The following is a 21,086-nucleotide window of genomic DNA, read 5'->3' as shown; positions in this document are numbered from 1 at the left end:
GTAAATCAAAGTAATTTCAGAAATAAAAAAATATAAATTCAAAAATTCATAAAATTTAGATGAACAATTAAATATATAGAATCAGATATAAATGTAGTACAGAACTAAAGAACGAGGAATGTAAATGTAAATAGATAATTACGAAAGATAAAAAAAAATGTAAAAGAAATCATAAAATTTTGAGATCAAGTATACATAATTAATTTTTTTTATTGTGATTTTTCAGGTTTACAAAATTTCGATATAATGTTATTTTAAACTCTCTAATTACAAGTAAAAATTTCCTTATGTAAAAAAATATTTTCAAGTAATTGTCCTTTGTTACAATTATTTGTGGAAGAAAATGATTGAAGATACATTTATCATCTTTTTTGAAATCATACATTAAACATTTATCATCCTTTTTGACATGACCCTTTAAATATGTCTGTCTAATCCTTCTATTTCTTCACATAATGTCTTTATAAATACATAACTGAATAACTTCTCTCTATATATTTGATAAGTAATGTCTCTATATAAGTTTATGTGCATTTTTTTAAACTTTGAACTTTAAAGAGTATATCATAAGCTTCTGTACTCTTCTTAACTAAGTGTATCATGATTGATAAATTATTTTGATATTATTTTTATTATATAAATAGTCTATCAAATAATTTCTCTCTACCAAATTTTACGAATCCTTGTTCCTTTTAAGTTTAGTCAATTCATATAAACTTCATTAATTTATAAATTATAACCTATTGATTTATCTATTTCTTGCAAATAATTCCGATCAATACACTTCAAAAAGGACATTTTATCTTAATTATTTATGATTATTTTATCAACATAATTTGTTCACACTTACACTATTGTAAGAAGGTGTATAGATGATATATTTTCGCATTGGCATGTGGAGCCAATGTCAGCTCTTGTTGGGTGCCTTAGAGCACTACTGTCGTGAACAAATCAAATGACGAATGCCAACCCATCATCTTGTAGCACGCACACAACCTAACCAGGATGTTCCGGTCATCTTTTCTTTTTTATCAGTAATGAATAAATTAATCTGGTGATACTTCAGGAGTATCCCAACTCACATAGATTAACTACATGGTTACTCCTCAGTATGGCTTAGAGCAAAACAACCATTATGGCTTAAACTACATAATACACACCCAAAAAACATACACAGAACTACATCAGCACTTTGGTAGCACCTACACCCAAAAAGCAGTACACACTTGAAAGTGGAGCAAAGAATGTAATTATATCCGCTTGGAACAACATTCAAATGGTGCACCATCATGACATGAGACCTTAAAAGGGTTGTGGCAGCAACCAGACCAGCAACCATACCAGAAAATCTATTCTGCATCACTTAAGTTGCCAAACAAATACTACATCATCATTCTAACAGCAACCAAACCTTCAACTTTGTACATTTCAAAAACGTAATCCATCAGGATTACTATGTATCAGGGGCAAACTCACTCCAGCTTTGCCAGCCTCTTGGAATCCGCCGAGCCAGCATTATGTGTTCTTAAGAAACTCAAGCCTTATCTCTCTACCTTACCCTTACACACAACCAAACTACAGCCTCGAGCCTGTACTCAGGTCTGCTATGGCACCCTCTAAGAAACGTGTTTGACATCCATAATCCACAAAGCAAACTGCATCAAGCCAAGCAAACTGCTCAGGTCATCTAATTGCAACAAGAAGTATGTCGTGATGACCATGAGCAATAAAGGCACCTTGGTATATATAATATTTGGTAATATTTGGTATTATGTTCCAATAATATCTAAAATATAATGATAAGAAAGTATCTTACAATGTTTTCTAAGACTATTGTGAAAGTACATGAGTAATGTACATAAGTTGTTGTTAATTACCAATCCACTATTTGTTTGAGATATGCATGTGATTTCTTGTGCAATGAGCAGAATCATACAATAGTATGATCTGTTAGGGATATCACAAGTAACTGTCCATGATGTCTGACACTTTGGCTACACAATTAACAACATTTCCATTAACTTACATCTCCAATTTCTGTGTAGGAGTTGTGTTGTGAAAGACTTAAGGTCTCTAGGTGCTGCTTAAACTCTTGCCTCACCTTTTGAGTAACCTCCTTTGTTACCTCTTGCGTGATCTACTGGATCAATTGCAAAATAGCTTCTTAGCTAGATGCCTTAGAGGAGTACTCGTTTGAAGATGTTCCAAAGAACTGTGGGATGTCCACCCTTGATCCTGTAACATGCACACGTCCAAGGTGCTCAATCTAGGAAGTTGTAAATAACTAACAAATTAGTGATTTAAAACAGACTATGAATTGTGGTTTGTACTCAAATTATCAAACAAATTCATTCCATTTGTGGTTAAACCAACTTTTTAAAAATTGATAATCTAAAAGTCATCATCTTTTTTGTTTTTTCATTGACAATCCATTCAAAAATCGTATTTGTTTAATTTATTTCACCATTTTTAGCAACGGTTTAGATTAAAACTTTTGTCAAAATTTTGACTCATTCACCACTCTGCCACTGTGTCTTTTTTTACGGCAAATAGCCAAAATCTATTGTTATTAACCGTCGTGTTCGCTAATTTTGCACTAGTGTACGAGATAAACTAGTATAAAAATCACAGCATAAATTTTTTTCCTTTACCTTAGTTCATTTCATATTATCTTATTGCACTTTACCTTACCTTTACGAACCAAGTGACGGCGAGGCATTCCTCTACAATGTTATAAATGTTATAAGTCCTTTGTACCCGAGTAATTGAAAAGCTAAGATTTTATATCTCATGGCATAATGATAATACTCACGTACCTTCATCAACGATTTGTGTACCACAATGAAGATTGTCTTGTGAAGCTTCCCTGAAAACAAAGTGATGTTAGCAGTGATGATGATCTTCAGCTTCAAAGATTCAAACACCTCGCACAGTTTCACCATTGTGTCTGTTCTTTTGCTACATGTCAAACTCACCACGACAGTTTTCTCCCCATGTAGGTAACGCTCAGCTGCATCCACCACCTTAAAATCAATTCAAAATTCAAAATGAATAAGAACAAAAAACGCACAATACCCCACATCATTTTTATAGTATCAATAATACAAGAGAGAGAAGGGGGTTCACATCAAGGACTTCAATTGGGGAGTTTCTTGAATTGAATGAATCGTATATCTGCTCAGTTCTCTTCCTTTTGAACCTCAGACAGAAAGTTGTTCCTGCTCAAAGTCATAACTACTCTTTTTTGGCATCCCAGATTCAAGTTCCAGTATCTCAGCTTAGATTATCTTCTTTTGCATGTGCAAAAGTTGGATGTATTCAATAGCATCCTTAATAATTGAAGCCTTATCCATCTGCAACAAACAAACGTCACTCATCATTCTATAACAGACATAAATTCACAAACATGAAACATGCCTCCCCCTCTTTTTCTTCTCTCTTTTGTTTTATCCTCAACACTCCCAATTACCCTATTCAAAGTTATAAATGTGTACACCGAATAAACAGTGTTCGCTAGTAATATGTTATGTTTTTTTATCAGCCAAATTAGCATTGAGACAATAGAAAGATAATTAAACATGTATAATTGAAAGAAAACACTGAAATTTCATTATTAACTAAGGGAAACAAAAGGAATATTGATAAAACCGTTCTAAAGTTTACTAAAATACATCAACTAAACTCATGAATACTCAATATTTGAAGGATTATTTACATTACTTTAGGGGTTACTTAAGAGAGGGGTAATACTTGAACTTTCACAACTTGCACACTCACCAATCCAAAACTAACTTCAAGTGATGCACAAGAAAGATATAATACCAGTGACCTGAAGATCAAATAACAAACTAGAACAATCACAGACCAAACAGGAAAAATAAAAACATTGAAATATCTAGTATAACTTTCAATATAAAAAAATTGAGGGTGAATAGAAGAAAGCACATAATCTAACCTATAAGCACCAGCATCATTATTCCTCACATGACATGTTGGTTTTTATAGATTATAAAAATAACTTGTTCTTTCTCTTATCTTATAACTATTTTTGGAAAATTGAACAAAGCGTAAGGTTTCTTGACCTTACACCACCACCCATGATGTAAATATGCGGCACTTTTTCTTCAAGTGTGGATTATTCATACGAAAAATAACAATGTTTGTTTGCACCCCCATCACAATCAAAGTTATGGGACCTGCAGATATTTTTGAGGTAGATGAGCATGTGGTTTAATGCTGATAGCCTTTCTTTATTGATTTATTTGCTATGAATAAATGCTAGTTGACATCTTTGGCAATACAAATAGATAATCCAAACAGAGCATGGTAGTAGAAGTGTTTCAAATAAAAAAATATGATCAAAAGTAATAAATAGGCATTAAGAAGAATTAAGATATCCTGGGACGAAAAATCCCCCAATCTTAATAAAAAAGATATGTAGGATATGTATACCTTAAAGTCAATTGCCAAGTACAGAGAGTCATAAGTACCTCGGTGATTCTCATCAATTGCAGCAAGTAACATCTTTGTTTGACTCACATCTAATTTCTATTGCTATAGATGATCCAAGGACAGATTCAGATGCTTCTAAGATTTGGCCTTTGAACTTCTCGGCAGTAGATTTGGTCAAATGAGAACTAAACATTAGCTGTAACATAAACGATAAAATATAGATAACTAATGAATGTTGATGAAAGTAAAAATAAAAGAAACAGGAGCAATATCATAAAAACATTAACCAAGACGCGAAAGGTCAACAGGTACAATGGAAAAATAAATATTAACAAGAAAAAGACATCATCTAATATGCACAAGAACAGAGTGAAATAAAATCACTTGAAAGATAAAGCTCATAGTAACTTTTAGTAAGGTAGTATCATAGTATGTGCTTCAGACTAACCTCTCTTAACTTTATTATAAATTCTAAAACAAACACTGATGCCAAGACCAATTTTTCAGTCCACTAAGAGTAATAGTAATAAAATACCACCAGGTTGACAATACTATATTTAAAATAATCACATACAAAGTCAACTTATCCCCTAATTATTCCCAACCTGAAATTCACATTCAACCTCACAGATAGTGGAATTGAGAAAGATTTGGACAATGCAAGCAGCAGTAATAAAGAAAATAATGCACCCTCACATGGAGAAAATTCTGAACAGAGGTGGAGTAAAAATGCAGATATGAAAATTCTGCAACACTTGTGATAAATCATCAGTTTCTCAAGTGTTTCATTTCAAGACAATAAAAGAGACTAATGATGCGAGAACTAAATGAGAAAAGTGGTATTACTTGGCATGATTTTTTTCCAAAATTAAGCTTAAGCTAAATTACAACCAACTTAAATTACAATCAAAGACTTTGTTCTGTTTGCTATTTGGTCTTATTACTATCCAACCAAAACAATAAAATATAAATAATTCCTAAGTTAAAAATCTCAAGTCACCAACCATGTGCCCAGTACTAGGCTCATATTTCAAGACTTTTTTAACAACTTTTGCATAGTAGACATTCAACTACTACTTTGATTTGCAGCAAAGGTCCCAAATTTGCTAAATTATGGTAAAATATATAGTATTCTTTTATACTTACATTTCTAAATATGGTTGATAGGTTAGGTAGAACACAACCAAGAATCTTATGTTATGAACAAAACAAGTCTCTGCCATGTGAACTAATGGATAGACAAAGACATAGTAAATCCAACCACAAAGCACAAGAAACTATGTTCAAACTAAGATCACCAACTCAACAACGATTTCGGTGTACTTTTTTCCATACCTCTTGATAAATCAACTCTCTAACATCATCTTTGGTCAATTTTCTCCTCTCAAACTCAAATCACGGTCCACATTTGACAAACCATAGAAATAAGAGTTGTTCCCGCCGGTTGACCGGGATTGTCTTTGCGCGTGGCTTGTCCTCGCGAGCTAGGGCACCTTCGTTTTGCTCCGTCTATGAGTACCTGAAAAAGAAGTGAACAAAGGAGCGCCCTCGCGACCGTTTGCACTCTGACGATCAAGTCCGCTAGCGAGAAACATCAAAAGGTGACACACCCTCTGAAGGTGGTCGAGAACTATACTGAATGACTGAAACTATGTAACTAGAACTGCGTTGCCCTAATTGCCTCGTGCTCACAGCTGGGTGCGCCGTCAAGAACAATTAGGGTTTGTGCTCTATGTGACTATGAGAATTAGGTCAAAACTCTCTCCCTTTCAAATGCTCCCAAGGTCCCTTTTTATACATCTCTCATCGTTAAAGAGCATTAAAGCGCATTGAAAGCGTATAAAAACATTCCTTGGAATACACGAATCTTAACTTACTTAACGCGTACCTTGACAAACTTCCCCTGAAACCTTTAATGAGTACGTGGGCACTGCCACGTGCCCCTCTGACTTGATCGTTATTCTGTGGAGAGGGTCCCACATCGCCGCCACTCAACTTAGGGTTATTCCATCGTGTGAGGCCTCTTTTCTACGAAGTGCTTCTGTCACGTGGGTTGACTTTTTTGGGTGCCAACTCATGCACCCCAATCACTGATCACTTGCCCTGGGGGTGTATCTTCCTTTCTCTCGTACCATGCACGTGGTTCTCCCCTGGTTATGGCCCTCTCATGGTCGTATCTATTCCAGGGTCTCCCAGCGGTGGCGTGGATACTTCACGAGTCAGGATATCCCCTACTGGTCCTAGAACTTGTGGTCTTGAAGCCACCTTTCCCTTCACTTTGCTACTGTTCTGGACTGTCGAGGCCCGACGTCTCTCTTGGGCGATGTCTTTCTTTAGGGCGACATCTTTCTTTAGGGCGACGTCTTACTTTAGGGCGACGTCTTACTTTGGCGACGTCGCGAGCAGTCGACCTGTTGACTTTTCCTTCCTTGGGTCCCTTGAGGGGTCCCACCATGCGTGTGACCTTGACTTCTGGTCGACGCCCGGGGACGGGACGGTACACAAGCCCCCCAGTCTTGAGCTGGCACTTGTTTCAGCGAGAAGACTAATTCCTCGCCCCTATTGTCTTCGCGGCATTTTGATGACATGTAACTCCCTGACCGGTTGACGTGACATTTTCTGCACCACCGGCGCGGTGTACCCTCAAGGACTCTGACGATGTGATATTCTCTGAGCGAGAAAGGTGACACTTCGGGTCGTACCTTAATCTCGTGACACGTGGCCCAATCACACGGTGCTCATTTAGCGTCCTTTGGCGCTTCAATTGTAACGCTCGAGTCTTTGAAGACCCTGCACTTTAACTCATTGTTTCTACTCTTTCACATCTTATCCGTACTGTTCATCTTCCTTCCAAAGAACTTTCCCCGCGTTCTTTCCTCGTCGACTATTTCCTTCTACTCTACTGCTGAACCCTTCTTCTTCGATCTTTAGTTCCTTTATTGACAGTACGTGCTAAGATGACTGCCGACCCTCCTTCCTCTAGGGTTAATCATAGGGATCTTTATGCATGGGCCTCAGACAAACTACTTGACGAGTGCTCGAGCCTAGTTTCCACCAGAGCTTGGAGGGACCATGTAGGGGACCCGAGTATCTATGACCACCGTGCCTTTGCGAAAAGGCACGACGATGATATCGCAGTGCTTCCTTGCACTCTAGGGGAGCCGGTGTGCGGGGATGAGCGGGCCAACAACGGGGTCCCCTTTTTTTATTTCTATCAGGTGGTCTTCAAGTGGCGTGCGTCTGCCTTTCTCCAGGTTCGAGAGGGAACTGCTAACGGAGATCAATGTTGCCCCAGCCCAGTTGTACCCTAACAGTTGGGCCTTTGTCAAAGCCTTCGACATACTGTTTGGTTTCCTAGGGTGTGCACCTTCGGTTGACATCTTCCTTCACTTCTTCGAAGTGAAGAGGCAAAGGAATAATCTCTAGGTGACTCTCAGCAACGTTCCCGGTAGGGTCCTCTTAACCCTATTCCAGCACTCCTTCACGGGGTGGAAAGGCAAGTTCTTCAAGGTTTGATGCTCCGACCTCGTACCCTCTGCCCTTGACGGCTTCCCCCTGTATTGGGTGAAGGAGGTAAGAGCCCTGAAGTCCAGGTCTCTTAAGAGGCTGCCTTCGAACGATCGAGAGGCTTGCCGGATCTTGGCTGGTGCGGGGGGCTTTGACGCTGCCGCCTTGATAAGCCTGGAATACAACGCTGAGGCTCTGGAAAAATACATAGGTATGAGAGATTCCCCTTATAACCTCCCGTTCCTTGCTTTTGCTGGATTCTTGCATGATTTATCTTGTAGTGCCTTAGTTTGTACCCGTCTTTTACCATGCTTGTCCCTTTTGGCGCAGGTTCGAAGATAAACAGGCAACGAAGGTCGCTGTTGGCCCAGGCGTTGAGGCCCGAGGATGGGGCTTGAGCATCACCCAGCTCAAACTCCGGAGGCCTCTAAAGAGTGGCCTGACTTTGTTTTTCGTATGAATATTGGATGTGTATATGATTGTCTCTTGTTCAATTTGCAACTATCATGAACTTTATCTGTAATCGTAACTCTTGATTTACGCTTGATTTATGTTTAAACGCTACGCGCTTTATCTTTGCATGTTTGTGTCTGCTTCTGCTTTCTTTGCTATACCGTGTGCGTTACTTTCAATACCCCCCTCCATCGTGTTGGACCTTAACTCTTTAGGTAGCACGTGCTCTTCCCTCCTATTCTCCATTCTTTCCTTTTGAGTTACGGTATATACCCTTCTCTTGATCTCTTCACTCATAGCTTCGCTTGGCCTTCGTACCTGCGAGGGATTCTCATGCGCTCGAACTTCCTCGCCTGAGACCCCGACAGCTTTTATCTGGGTTTACTAGGAGAACCGGCAATTTGCTTTCCGCGGCGATGTCAGACCACCTGATCTTTTGTTTCGGCGATGGCACAACCTGCCGACGCCTGATTACGTATGTTGCAGAGCGCCACCTCCACAAACGACGACTATGTACACTTCTTGACCACCCACCTTTCTCTTGTCCCTGTCATCACACCCGATGACCTAATCGGTACATAAGCCGTGATTCGTCCGGCGAGAAGACTAAGAAGTTGAAACTTCAGCGATCTACGTGGCTTCGCGCGCTAACGCCCACTCCATTTACTGATTTGACACTACACCAACCCCTTCCTGTTAACTGACACGTGGACTTATCAACGACCATCATTTCCTACCGTTTGCGCTTCTTGTAACGTTCGAAACTCTTAAAATTCTCGCGCCACTTCACTGTTCCATTATTTTCTTCTTCATTCTCAAACTTTTCGAAACGCCTCAGCGAATGCTTTGACTCCCTCAATCACCATCTTACGAAACGCTTTTCTGACTATCAGAAGGTAACTTTTCTATCCCTCCCACTGATATTTGCTACATTTTAATCGGTTTGCATCATCCATTAACTGTCTGGAGCATACGTTGTGGGCTGTTTGTTCTCTGTTTTGCTTTTCCTGTGCTTAGGTTTTTCCTTTCCTTTAGTAAGGAACATGACGACAAGGTGGCCATTCTTCCTTGTCTTCCTGGGGAACCTGTCTGTACTGACGATGCAGGAAACAACGACCACCCCTTCTGCTTCGTCTACACAACCGCATTCAAGAAGTTCAAGCTCAGATTCCCTTTTACTCACTTTGAGAGGGAACTTCTAATCGAGCTTGACATTGCCCCCGCCCAGCTGCACCCCAACGGCTGGGCGTTCATCAGGGCATATCAAATTATCTGCGCACACATAGGCCACCCAGCCTCTGTAGACGTATTCCTATTTTTGTTCGAGGCCAAGAACCCGGGGGATCGTCTGTGGGTGAGCCTTAATGGGATTGCTGGGAGGTCCATCCTCTCAATCTTCTTGCAATCCTACAAAGACTGGAAGAGCAAGTTTGTCTGCGTGTGCTGTAATGATCGGGATCCTACCCTTCTCGATGGATTCCCCTTGTACTGGGTTAACAAGGGGAAGAAGGAGTCCAAGGACACCTTTCGGAAGGCTAGGAGTCCAGAAAAAATGGGGGAGCTTGGCAAAGACTTGTGCAGCTTCTGGAAAGAAGTGGCCTCCTCCAACACCATTTTGGCCACCTCCTCGATCATCAAGTTTGAATTCGCTGAAAGTCAACTGGACTTCCACATAGGTCTGCCCTCCCTTCTTCTCTGAATTTCTCTTTCCTATGTCAAGTCCCCTTTACTCGTCATCCATTTTGCTTGCTTTACACCGATCTGTACCCATTCTTGGCTGTTTGATCCATGCATTAGTGTTCCCATCACTTGCTCTCCTTTGCATTATTAACTGCCTGAACTGGATTGATTTGCAAGCATCGATCTTTTTGTGTAGATACAATGTTAGGGAAAGATCACATGGCCAGGCTGCGCTCCATAGTCAAACGTCACAAACTCGACGCGGTTTCCCAAACCGTTCCAAATTCAATTGCAGGAGCTGCTGCTGCCCTGGGTAAGTCCCCCCAAGTGGACCCACCTTCCCTTGCCACTCTTCCTTCCCCTGAGAGGAAAAAACTACCACCAAAAAGGGCCAAGAGGAAGACTCCTACAGTGGTATCGGACGAAGAAGAGGATGAAAGCACTGAGGATGGGCTTGTTTGCAAAAGGAACAGAGCGACCACAACTGAGCCACCAGTAATCGAAAGCGCAGGCCCAAACTATGCAGAGAATCCCCCCACCGCTTCCACACCCTTTGAGAGCGCTGGGGATGCTCTCCCATCAAACACCTCAGCTGCTGGGGGCGCTCAAGAGCAACTTGTGGACGCTCAATCACCCCCCCAACCTGTAGTGGAGCCAACCGTCTCACCACCACACTCTGATGCTCCTCTCGCCACCCAAGCTTGCGAGGGTGGTGGCGAGAACCAACCCCCAACACCTCCTCCAATCCTTGCTCTCCCCACCCCCGTTGAGGAAGTCTTGAAGGCCCACGCCGCTCATCTCAGCGCCATAACTACTGAGTGCGTGGAGAAACGTCTTCACAAGATGATGGGCGAGGCTCTAAGGGACTCCTTGTGCCAATACGAGTTCGAAGCTAGCACTGCGAGGGCCCAAGTCCAAAAACTTAAGTGTGATATTACGATGCGGGGACTGGAGTTTTCACAGCTAGAGAATGCCCTACGGGACGAGCTGCGGAGCGAACGTAGAAGTAGCACTGAGCTACGCGAAAAGCTCAATGTCAAACTCTTAGAGGCCGTCGATCTCGAGAGTAAACTCGTGCCTCATAGGGAAAAGATAGCCAACTTGGAGGGGGCCCTCAAGGCTAACAAGGCCTATGTGGATAAGCTCGAGGCCAAGTCAATCGAGAGGGAGGACCTTCTGGGCAAAGTTGAAGCTGACAGGGACCAAAAAGCTAAGGAACTGAGCGAGAAAAACAAGGAGTTGAGCGAGTCTGCAGCAAAGCTTGCCCATGCGCTTGAGGAGAACGAAAAGTTAAAGACACAGATCGAAGAGCTCGACCTCAACGTCGCAAACGTCCTGACTTCAGGGTTTGGCGCGGCCTTGGAGCAGTTCGCTTGCGCTTACCCGACTTGGACCTCTCTCAGTTCTCGATTTGCCATGAAGTGGTAGATGGCAAAATTGTACCTTCAGATTAATATTTCCATCTGCCACTTTGACTTGAAACATTCTGAAAAACTTATATATTGAACCTTTGTTTATGTGCAATGAATTTATTCGTAATGACCTTTTCTTCATCCCAACTGTTTTAATACATATAAATATGCACATGGCTTCGCCTTTATCTGTTGTGTAATCATTTGTTCTTCTTGTCTTAAAGAGATCAACCTAGCACCAACCGATGCTTGATTCCGTGAAAATCAACTTAACTGAACAAACCATTAGTTCGTAGCAATAACATTTAATTCAAGATCACTTACTGGGCAGTAGGCTTGGGTCAACCTTATTGTCTGAAATATCGTTCGCTTGAATCGCTAAGTGTCATGCACATTTCTATATCACCGCCTAAAAACTCTGCTCACTTAGTCCTCGCCGTGTATCTCTTCGTTCGAGTTTCAACCACAAAGCCATAGGCTTTCGGCGACACTATTTTCTTTTTAATTAAAACACCTTTTCTTGACTGGAAGAAGAGCGGGCTTTTGGATCTCCCTCTATCTTGCCTGAGTTTTGGAACAATGATTTAGGTGGTGAGATGTCCTTTGCGAATCTTCCCCAGCCACCCACCCCTGACCTTTCAATTTCATCTTGCCTGAACTCACTCGAGGGTGAGAATGACTTTTTCTGGTGCCTCAAATTGCCCAGGGGTTACATCTCCTCTTCCCCTGGATGCGTTGGGGACTTCTAAGTTGTTCTTACCTGAACTCGCTCAAGGCGAGGAGGACTTTCTCTGGTGCCTCTACTTTGCCCAGGGGTCACATCTCCTCTTCCCCCAGATGCACTGAGGACTTTGCAATCTGCTCTTGCATGGACTCGCTCAAGGCGAGGAGGACTTTCTCTGGTGCCTCTACTTTGCCCAGGGATCACATCTCCTCTTCCCCCGGATGCACTGAGGACTTTGCAATCTGCTCTTGCATGGACTCGCTCAAGGCGAGGAGGACTTTCTCTGGTGCCTCTACTTTGCCCAGGGATCACATCTCCTCTTCCCCCGGATGCACTGAGGACTTTGCAATTTGCTCTTGCCTGGACTCGCTCAAGGCGAGGAGGACTTTCTCTGGTGCCTCTACATTGCCCAGGGATCACATCTCCTCTTCCCCCGGATGCACTGAGGACTTTGCAATCTGCTCTTGCCTGGACTCGCTCAAGGCGATGAGGACTTTCTCTGGTGCCTCTACTTTGCCCAGGGATCACATCTCCTCTTCCCCCGAATGCACTGAGGACTTTGCAATCTGCTCTTGCCTGGACTCGCTCAAGGCGAGGAGGACTTTCTCTGGTGCCTCTACTTTGCCCAGGGATCACATCTCCTCTTCCCCGGATGCACTGAGGACTTTGCAATCTGCTCTTGCATGGACTCGCTCAAGGCGAGGAGGACTTTCTCTGGTGCCTCTACTTTGCCCAGGGATCACATCTCCTCTTCCCCCGGATGCACTGAGGACTTTGCAATCTGCTCTTGCCTGGACTCGCTCAAGGCGAGGAGGACTTTCTCTGGTGCCTCTACTTTGTCGAGGGATCACATCTCCTCTTCCCCGGATGCACTGAGGACTTTGCAATCTGCTCTTGCCTGAACTCACTCGAGGGTGAGAAGGACTTTCTCTCTTCTCGCCTACACTCGCTTGAGGCGAGGAGGTCCTTTTAAATAGTTTCTCGTCGAACGGTGGTGAGAACTGAAAACTTTATACTCGTGCCTCCAATCGTCAGATGACGATGAGGACTTAAAAACTTTATGTTGATGCCTCCGATCGCCAGACGGCGATGAGGACTTAAAACTTAACTCTTACCTCTTTAAAACTTTATACTCTAAGATTTTGTGTTGGATGCATACAATCTGAATTCACCATTGCTTTAAATTACACAAAGGCGATGAAATCTCTTTCCGAAACTTAAAAAACGAATAGTATGCAAACTTAATGAGCTTGGAAACTTTGATAAACTTCAAAACCTTCTTTATTGGGTGACCTCGTTAAAAAACCCTCTTTAGGGAAAAAGAGTGCCCCCTTGAAAAACTGTTTTATTGCTACTTACAATGCTTTAACTGTAATAAAACTTGAGGTGGGTGGCGTTCCAAGTGCGAGGAATCGCCCCTCCTTCCATTGTTTCCAAGCGGTAGGCGCCGTTCCCGAGTGCTTCGGTTATTCTAAACGGTCATGTCCACTTGGGCGACAATTTGTTCTGCATCTCATACTGGTGGGCCTTCCTCATCACCAGGTCGCCATCTCTGAATTGTCTTGGTTTCATTCTGGAGTTGTACTTGTGTTCAACTCTTCTCTTTACTGCTTCAGCCTTCACCCTTGCTTCTTCCTTGACCTCATCCAGCTAATCCAGGTTCATTCTCCTTTCTGCGTTCGAGTCTTCCGTTACGAAGTTCTGGAATCTTGGCGAGCTTTCCTGGATTTCAACTGGGATCATCGCATCGCACCCATACACCAAGCTAAACGGGGTTTCATGAGTTCCCGATTGCTCAGTGGTATGATATGCCCATATTATACGGGGAACCTCTTCCGCCCAAGATCCCTTTGCCTTCTCCAACCTCCTCTTCAAGCCTCTCAACAACACCCGATTAGCTGACTCCACTTGCCCATTCGTTTGCGGATGCTCAACAGAAGCAAACACCTGTTGTGTTCCAATATCCTCGCACAGATTCTTCAACAGGTGACTTGCAAACTGAGTCCCATTATCTGATACCAAACTCTTGGGCACACCAAAGCGACACACGATGTTCTTCCACACGAAACTCTGAATCTTGTGCGCGGTGATCTGGGCTACCGATTCTGCTTCAATCCACTTCGTGAAGTACTCGATTGCCACAACCAAATACTTCATTTGCCTGATCGCCAACGGAAAAGGTCCCAGAATATCGATTCCCCACATATGGAACGGCCAGGGGCTGTAGATTGACTTTAGCTCTTCTGGGGGGGCCTTGTGCTAATCGGCGTGTTGCTGGCATTGCTTGCACCGCTGGGCGTATCTTTTGCAATCTTCCCTTATGGTTGGCCAATAATAACCTGCACGGAGAGTTCTTATTGTCAGGGCTCGACCTCCGATGTGACTCCCACAAATCCCCTCATGGAGCTCAGCCATAATTCTCATGCACTTTTCTCCATGCACACATACTAACAGGGGGTGTGTAAACCCAAACCTGTACAACTCACCATCGATTAGGGTGAACTTGCTGGAGTTCTTCTTTACCTTTCTGGCCTCCGTCAGATCCACTTGGAGAACGCTATCTGCCATGTACCGCTGGTATGGCGTTATCCATGTATCTGGTTCGTGGATAGCGCAAACTTGCGTCATCTTCGCCTCTCCTACTGGATGCGCTCTAACTCTCGGCGTCCTCAAAGTCTCTTGAGTTAAAGATTTGTGACTCCTCGTCATCCCTTTCATCGACTTGCAAACTTGAAGAACCTGGTGGTCTGCTACAAATGCTCGAGGTGTCTTCAGAGTTTCTTGTGTAACAGTCCTCTGCCTGCCACCCTTGCCTGAACTGGCGAGCTTGGCTAGCAAGTCAGCTCGGGCATTTTGTTCCTCATGGTTCTGTGTCTCGCCATCTAGGGTCTTCCCCAGCTTAAATGTTTTTCCGTCGATCTTCTTCTCAAGCCAATCCTCAACCGGCCGAGGCCTCTTCTCGTTGGCGATTAGCGCTCTCACAATACCTAACTCTCTGGCGATCTCCGGGCAGTTTCTCTCTTCCTCCACCCGAGCGGCGCTCTCGGACCTCGCCTCGACATCCTCCATTATCACATCGCCCTCGGCGGCCACCTCCAACACTGTATCCACAACTCGCCGGTCTTCCTGCTCAGGCTCCACGCCAGGTGGCGGCGTTGTGGTTACGTGGCATATCGATCTCTTGTTCTTGAGGCTGTTTTCATAGCACTTCTTTGCCTTCTTTTGATCATAGCGAATGGTGATGACCACCCCCTCCATTGAAGGTAACTTTACCTTCATGTGCCTCGTGGAGGGCACAGCTCCTATCTTGTTGAGTGTCGACCTTCCCAACAGGATATTGTATGTCGAAGGAGCGTTCACGACGAGGTATCTGATCTTCTCTGTGCGCGAGGCCGCTCCGTCTGTGAACGTCGTCCTTAACTCAATGTACCCTCTGACCTCCACTTGATCACCAGCGAAACCGTATAAGTAGCCCCCATATGGCCTCAGCTGGTTTGGAGATAGCCGTAAATTTTCGAAAGTCGGCCAAAACATCACATCTGCCGAGCTCCCCTGGTCGACCAACGCTCGATGGACCATCCTTCCCGCCATAACAAACGAGATTACAATGGGATCGTTGTCGTGGGGCACAACATCCCTGAGGTCTTCTTTGGTCAACGTGATGTCCACATCGGGTGAGTGATCCTCAAAAGCTTCTACTGACATCACGGACCTTGCATACCTCTTGCGTTGTGACGCGGTACACCCACCGCCCGAGAACCCACCAACTATGGTGTGGACCTCGTCGTGAATGGGTACCTCGTGCTGCTGTCTCTCACTTCTCTCCGGTTGTGAACCTGACGATTGTCCCGTCTGCTTCTCCACCAAGTAGTCCTTCAAGAAGCCATTCTTTACAAGTTCATCCAACTGGTAGCCCAACGCCAAACAGTTGTTAATATGGTGCCCGAATGCTTCGTGGAATTCGCACCATGATTCCTTGTGAGGTCCCAGCACCTTGTCAGATTTTACCGGTGGCCTCAACCTTTCAGCTATGTTGGGCACAACGATGAGGTCTTTGAGCTCCACCACAAAGTTGTGCCTTAGTGGCCTACTTCCCTCTCTCCTTCCTTCTGCTCGACCCCTAGGTTGGGTCCTCCTTGTCTCGTAGATGCGCTTCCTGTCTGGGTTCTTTCTTTCTGTGGCAACTTCGTGAACCCTAGCAGGTTGCGTGCGTATCTGCGCCATTGGTCGCGCAGGTGCAGCAGGCATGCACTTCTCGTATGCCTCGCCCTTTGAGACAATGTACTCTACCACTTGTCGCCTTACTTTAGAAAAGGTTTTGGGAAGCTTGCAGTTAAGCGACTTACCAAAAGACCCGGGTCGTACCCCCTTCCTGAATGTGTACACAATCATGGGTTCATCGGTGGTACCCACCTTCACCACTTGTGCCCCAAAGCGGCTTATGTATTCCTTAAGGGTCTCACCTTGAAATTGCTTCACGTCGAAAAGGTCGTACGAGACTGGGGCTGGGGCCTTGTTGGCTAAATACTGCTCTCTGAATAGTCGCGAGAGCTGGGCGAAAGACGTGATGTGACCCTCTGGGAGGCTGATGAACTAATCCATAGCCATCCCAGTTAGAGTGCTCATAAAGAGCTTGCACCTTACGGCATCAGAACCGCCAACCAACAACATCTGTGAGTGGAACGCAGTGAGGTGTGCCTCAGGATCCTCCATCCCTGTGAAGGTTACCTTGGGCCCTGTGAACGTATTCGTGATCGCTGTCTCCAGGATCGCCTGTGAGAATGGTGTTGTGAATTCTCTAGGTGGGCAGGCAGCCTCAGGCTCGTCTCCGCCACGCCATCCACGGCGTAACTCCTCGTTGGCACGGTGGAGCTCATCGTTTCTCGCCTGAGAAGCTGGGAGATCCGCCTGCATGCGCTCCTGCTCCGCTTTCGACGCTGCCATTGCTTCATGCAGCCCTTGCATCATGCCCATGAGTTGTTGCATGGTCATCTCTTCACTCCTGGCGCGTGCAAGTCTAGTTGCCATGACTTTCCGGAAACCCTCCTACTTGTCTGGGTTTTGAGAACTGGAACTGAAAAAGGTGTGCAGTGGGAGTGATGTTTATATCGGCCCCACGGTGGGCGCCAAATGTTCCCGCCGGTTGACCGGGATCGTCTTTGCGCGTGGCTTGTCCTCGCAAGCTAGGGCACCTTCGTTTTGCTTCGTCTATGGGTACCTAAAAACGAAGTGAACAAAGGGGCGCCCTCGCGGCCGTTTGCACTTCGACAATCAAGTCAGCTAGCAAGAAACATCAAGAGGTGACACACCCTCTGAAGGTGGTCGAGAACTATACTGAATGACTGAAATTGTGTAACTAGAACTGCGTTGCCCTAATTGCCTCGTGCTCACAGTTGGGTGCCCCGTCAAGAACAATTAGGGTTTGTGCTCTGTGTGATTATGAGAATTAGGTCAAAACTCTCTCCCTTTCAAATGCTCCCAAGGTCCCTTTTTATACATCTTTCATCGTTAAAGCGCATTAAAGCGCATTGAAAGCGTATAAAAACATTCCTTGGAATACACGAATCTTAACTTACTTAACGCGTACCTTGACAAACTTCCCTTGAAACCTTTAATGAGTACGTGGGCACTGCCACGTGTCCCTCTGACTTGATCGTTATTCTGTGCAGAGGGTCCCATAGTGCCGCCACCCAACTTAGGGTTATTCCATCGTGTGAGCCCTCTTTTCTACGAAGTGCTTCTGTCACGTGGGTTGACTTTTTTGGGTGCCAACTCATGTACCCCAATCACTGATCACTTGCCCTGGTGGTGTAACTTCCTTTCTCTCGTACCATGCACGTGTGGTCTTGAAGCCACCTTTCTCTTCACTTTGCTACTGTTCTGGACTGTCGAGGCCCGACGTCTCTCTTGGGCGATGTCTTTCTTTAGGGCGACATCTTTCTTTAGGGTGACGTCTTACTTTAGGGCGACGTCTTACTTTGGCGACGTCGTGAGTGGTCGACCTGTTGACTTTTCCTTCCTTGGGTCCCTTGAGGGGTCCCACCATGCGTGTGACCTTGACTTCTGGTCGACGCCCGGGGACGGGATGGTACAAGAGTCACTTAGTGCCTGCAATCACAGGCACAACAAAGAAGAAGTGAGGAACTTCAGAAATTATCTGCATAATTGTGTTAAAGAGGTTCATTTGGTACGTTAAACGAAATTTCCTCTTTGGTAGCTATCTAGGTATACCATCGGTTTTCAACAGCAGAGCATTCCAACCTTTAAATCCCTGATCATTATTCAATTAACTTAATAAAAAAATTATAATGACCTCTCTTTTGTATCATTCTCGTTACCGAAAAATAAGCATGCACCGTTTCTTTGAATCTATACCCTTGCAAGTAAACATGAACCCATTTCCCTCAAATAAAATCCTCACGAACAAAGACAAGTCAAACAAAAACGCAAGATATAAAAAATCTGATCAAATTGGCAACTTCTTAAAATTGAAACATACCAACAATTCCATGGATAGAGACTCAACCTTGGATTCGGAAAGGGAATCGTGGAGGCAAGGGGTTTTGGGGTTTCCGATGAAACCAGCACCGTGGTTAACCAAATTCAAAGGCCACATCACATAACTCTTATCGAAAACCCTCTCATTCTCATGATGTCCCTTCGCACTCTTCCTGGCATGCAACACCGTCATTATCTTCTTCCCGAGATCTGTGCAACAACATTCTGCCTCAGCTACTTGTTCTTGGAGCTTCGTGATTGTCTCCTTCCCTTAACCCTCCGAGTCTTTTTCTTCTCCATTCTCTTGCTCCCCACACTCAACCCAACCAAGAAGAGAAAGAATATAGTCGGTAAATGATGGTGGTGGTGAGGTGGAAGGTGAAAATAGAAGGAGAGGGAAAGAAGAAAAACGGGCCACTGAATAAACCTCTACTAAAATTATAATTTTTTTTATTTGGTAAAAAAATTATATAAAATTTATAAGTAAAAATTGTATAAAAATTTATTGAGTTTTCTTTTATTTATGATAGTAATTAAATATAATTTTTAATTACTTGATAATTTGGAATAAGTAAAACAATTGACATTGAATTTAATATAAATTTATTAAAAAAAGAATTAAAATACAGAAAACGTTTTTATTTCTCTCAACCAAAATTTATTAATCCTTGATTATTTGTAAGTCTAGCCAATTCATATAAATTTGATTAATTTATAACTGATTGATTTATTTTTTTTAAATAATTGCAATCGATGCACTACACTATTCCAAAAAGGGTATTTTTATAGAATTTTTACAAAAGCTAGAGTCACACTTGTAAGAAGAGTTCTTGTAAATCATTTAAAGGTTTTCAAAATCAGTTTTTGAATGTCTCAACTCTTCTTCCAAGGTCTTGACTATGTTTTCCAACCAATTATTTAAGCCTTTCACGCGGTTGTTCAAAAGGGTCAATATATTAACTTCTTTATGAGTCTTTTTGAAAGCATCAAGAAGTTTGTTATAATTTTCAAAGTTTAGGGAAGTGTCAAAACTTACACTACTTGTTTTTTTATTCTTCCTTTACCATAAAACACAGATTTTCCTGTTCATCTTCCTTTAATGATGAGCTTGAGGAAGAATCATCATTATATTGCGAAGCCAGGTAGGCTCTTTTTGCTTTGCCCTTCCTTTCAATCTTCTTGCTTGCCCCTCTCTCCTTACTCTCAATATTTGGAAAAATGGCTTTGATATGACCCTGTTTACCACATCCAAAACAAGTATAGTATGTAGAATTGAATTTATTCACTTTCTTACTATTATACATGTTTGAAGATTGGTTCTTGTCCCGATTGTTCTTTTTAAAGAATTTGCTAAACTTTCTTGTGAGCAAGTTGGGGGTCTCACCATCATTGTCCTCACTTCAGTCTTGACCATCTTTATGACCAACAACTCTTAAAGCAATGCTTCTCACATGCTTTTCTTCATGTTCTTGGTCATTCAGTCAGTTCATCTCAAGTTCGTGCTCTCTTAGCTTACCAAAAAGGAGGTTGTGGTCAAGGTTGTGAAATCCTTTGATTCAGAAATTGCAGTGACCTTTGGTTGCCATGATCTATCCAAGCATTTGAGGATCTTGATGTTCAGCTCCTCCCTTTCAAAGATCCTGCCAAGGCTGATGAGAAGATTCACAATGTGGGTGAATCTTTTCTGCACATCTGAGATGGTTTCCCCCTTTAACATTCTGAACATTTCATATTCTTGGGTCAAGGCATGCTTCCTTGCCCTCTTCACATTAGTGGTGCCTTCATGGGTAACCTCAAGGATGTCCCACATCTCTTTTGTAGAAGCACATTGTGATACCCTGAAAAACTCATAAGAATTTAAGACAGAGGTGATGTTCTTGGCAATGCAATAATATTGAGCCTTTTTATTTTCAAGCTCAGTCCATTGGAACCAAGGTTTTCCAATGAAAACATCATCTTTTCATGCTTAGGTACAAAAGGATCATTTACAATAGCATCCCAGATTCCTCTATCAATTGATTCAACAAAGATTTTCATTCTAACCTTCCAAAATTGATAATTCAATCCACAAAACAGAGGTGGCCTGTTAATAGAAGCACCCTCCCCAAAGGGTAGTTTTTCAGCCATTTTAAAAAGGTTTTAGGATTGAAACTTTAGTAACTTTCAAGAACTCAACTCTTAATGTCAATTGTTAGAATTAAAGGCCTTTAAAAAGAGGGGGATGAATTATTTTTGAAATATTTTTGCAAGTATTGAAGGTAGAGTGAAAGACTATGAAGAATCAACCAATTAGAAAACTGTTCAACCAAAAAGAAAACTGTTTTTAGTTTGATTCCAGAAAATCAACGAGTTGTTTTTAC

General features: G+C 43.0%; 1 protein-coding gene and 1 pseudogene across 7 annotated transcripts in view; both read right to left on the bottom strand.

The window, feature by feature from the left end:
* LOC137813844 (disease resistance protein Roq1-like) overlaps nucleotides 1-21,086 on the bottom strand; it is a 61,978-nt pseudogene that overhangs the window by 4,112 nt on the left and 36,780 nt on the right. Inside the window, exon 6 of the transcript XR_016516186.1 lies at nucleotides 14,374-14,389. The product of XR_016516186.1 is annotated as a disease resistance protein Roq1-like (transcript). The remainder of the gene's footprint in view (nucleotides 1-14,373; nucleotides 14,390-21,086) is intronic.
* On the bottom strand, nucleotides 1,234-19,111 carry LOC137818648 (uncharacterized). Of its 6 annotated transcripts, XM_090296230.1 has the most exons (11): nucleotides 18,728-19,111; nucleotides 17,816-18,336; nucleotides 5,788-17,657; nucleotides 4,491-4,648; nucleotides 3,778-3,829; nucleotides 3,127-3,353; nucleotides 2,976-3,023; nucleotides 2,817-2,866; nucleotides 2,102-2,235; nucleotides 1,878-1,994; nucleotides 1,234-1,655 (listed from the first exon to the last, which is right to left on the bottom strand). In XM_090296230.1, the coding sequence occupies exon 3, from the start codon at nucleotides 16,618-16,620 to the stop codon at nucleotides 14,488-14,490; it is 2,133 nt and encodes a 710-aa protein (XP_090152356.1). In that variant the 5' UTR covers nucleotides 16,621-17,657; nucleotides 17,816-18,336; nucleotides 18,728-19,111; the 3' UTR covers nucleotides 1,234-1,655; nucleotides 1,878-1,994; nucleotides 2,102-2,235; nucleotides 2,817-2,866; nucleotides 2,976-3,023; nucleotides 3,127-3,353; nucleotides 3,778-3,829; nucleotides 4,491-4,648; nucleotides 5,788-14,487. The 6 variants fall into 6 exon arrangements, with proteins under 6 accessions (XP_090152356.1, XP_090152355.1, XP_090152357.1 ...); XM_090296229.1 differs by having other exon boundaries at nucleotides 1,878-2,235; XM_090296231.1 differs by lacking the exon at nucleotides 1,878-1,994.

The sequence above is a fragment of the Phaseolus vulgaris genome, chromosome 10, assembly GCF_051622355.1.
Source record: "Phaseolus vulgaris cultivar YP4 chromosome 10, ASM5162235v1, whole genome shotgun sequence".
NCBI lineage: Eukaryota > Viridiplantae > Streptophyta > Magnoliopsida > Fabales > Fabaceae > Phaseolus > Phaseolus vulgaris.
Note: the sequence above shows the minus strand (reverse complement) of the source record. Positions and strands in the feature narration are given on the sequence as shown.

Bases quoted from the DNA above. Each gene is read 5' to 3' on its own strand.
- LOC137818648 (XM_090296229.1), bottom strand. From the start codon at position 16,620: ATGATTGTGTACACATTCAGGAAGGGGGTACGACCCGGGTCTTTTGGT.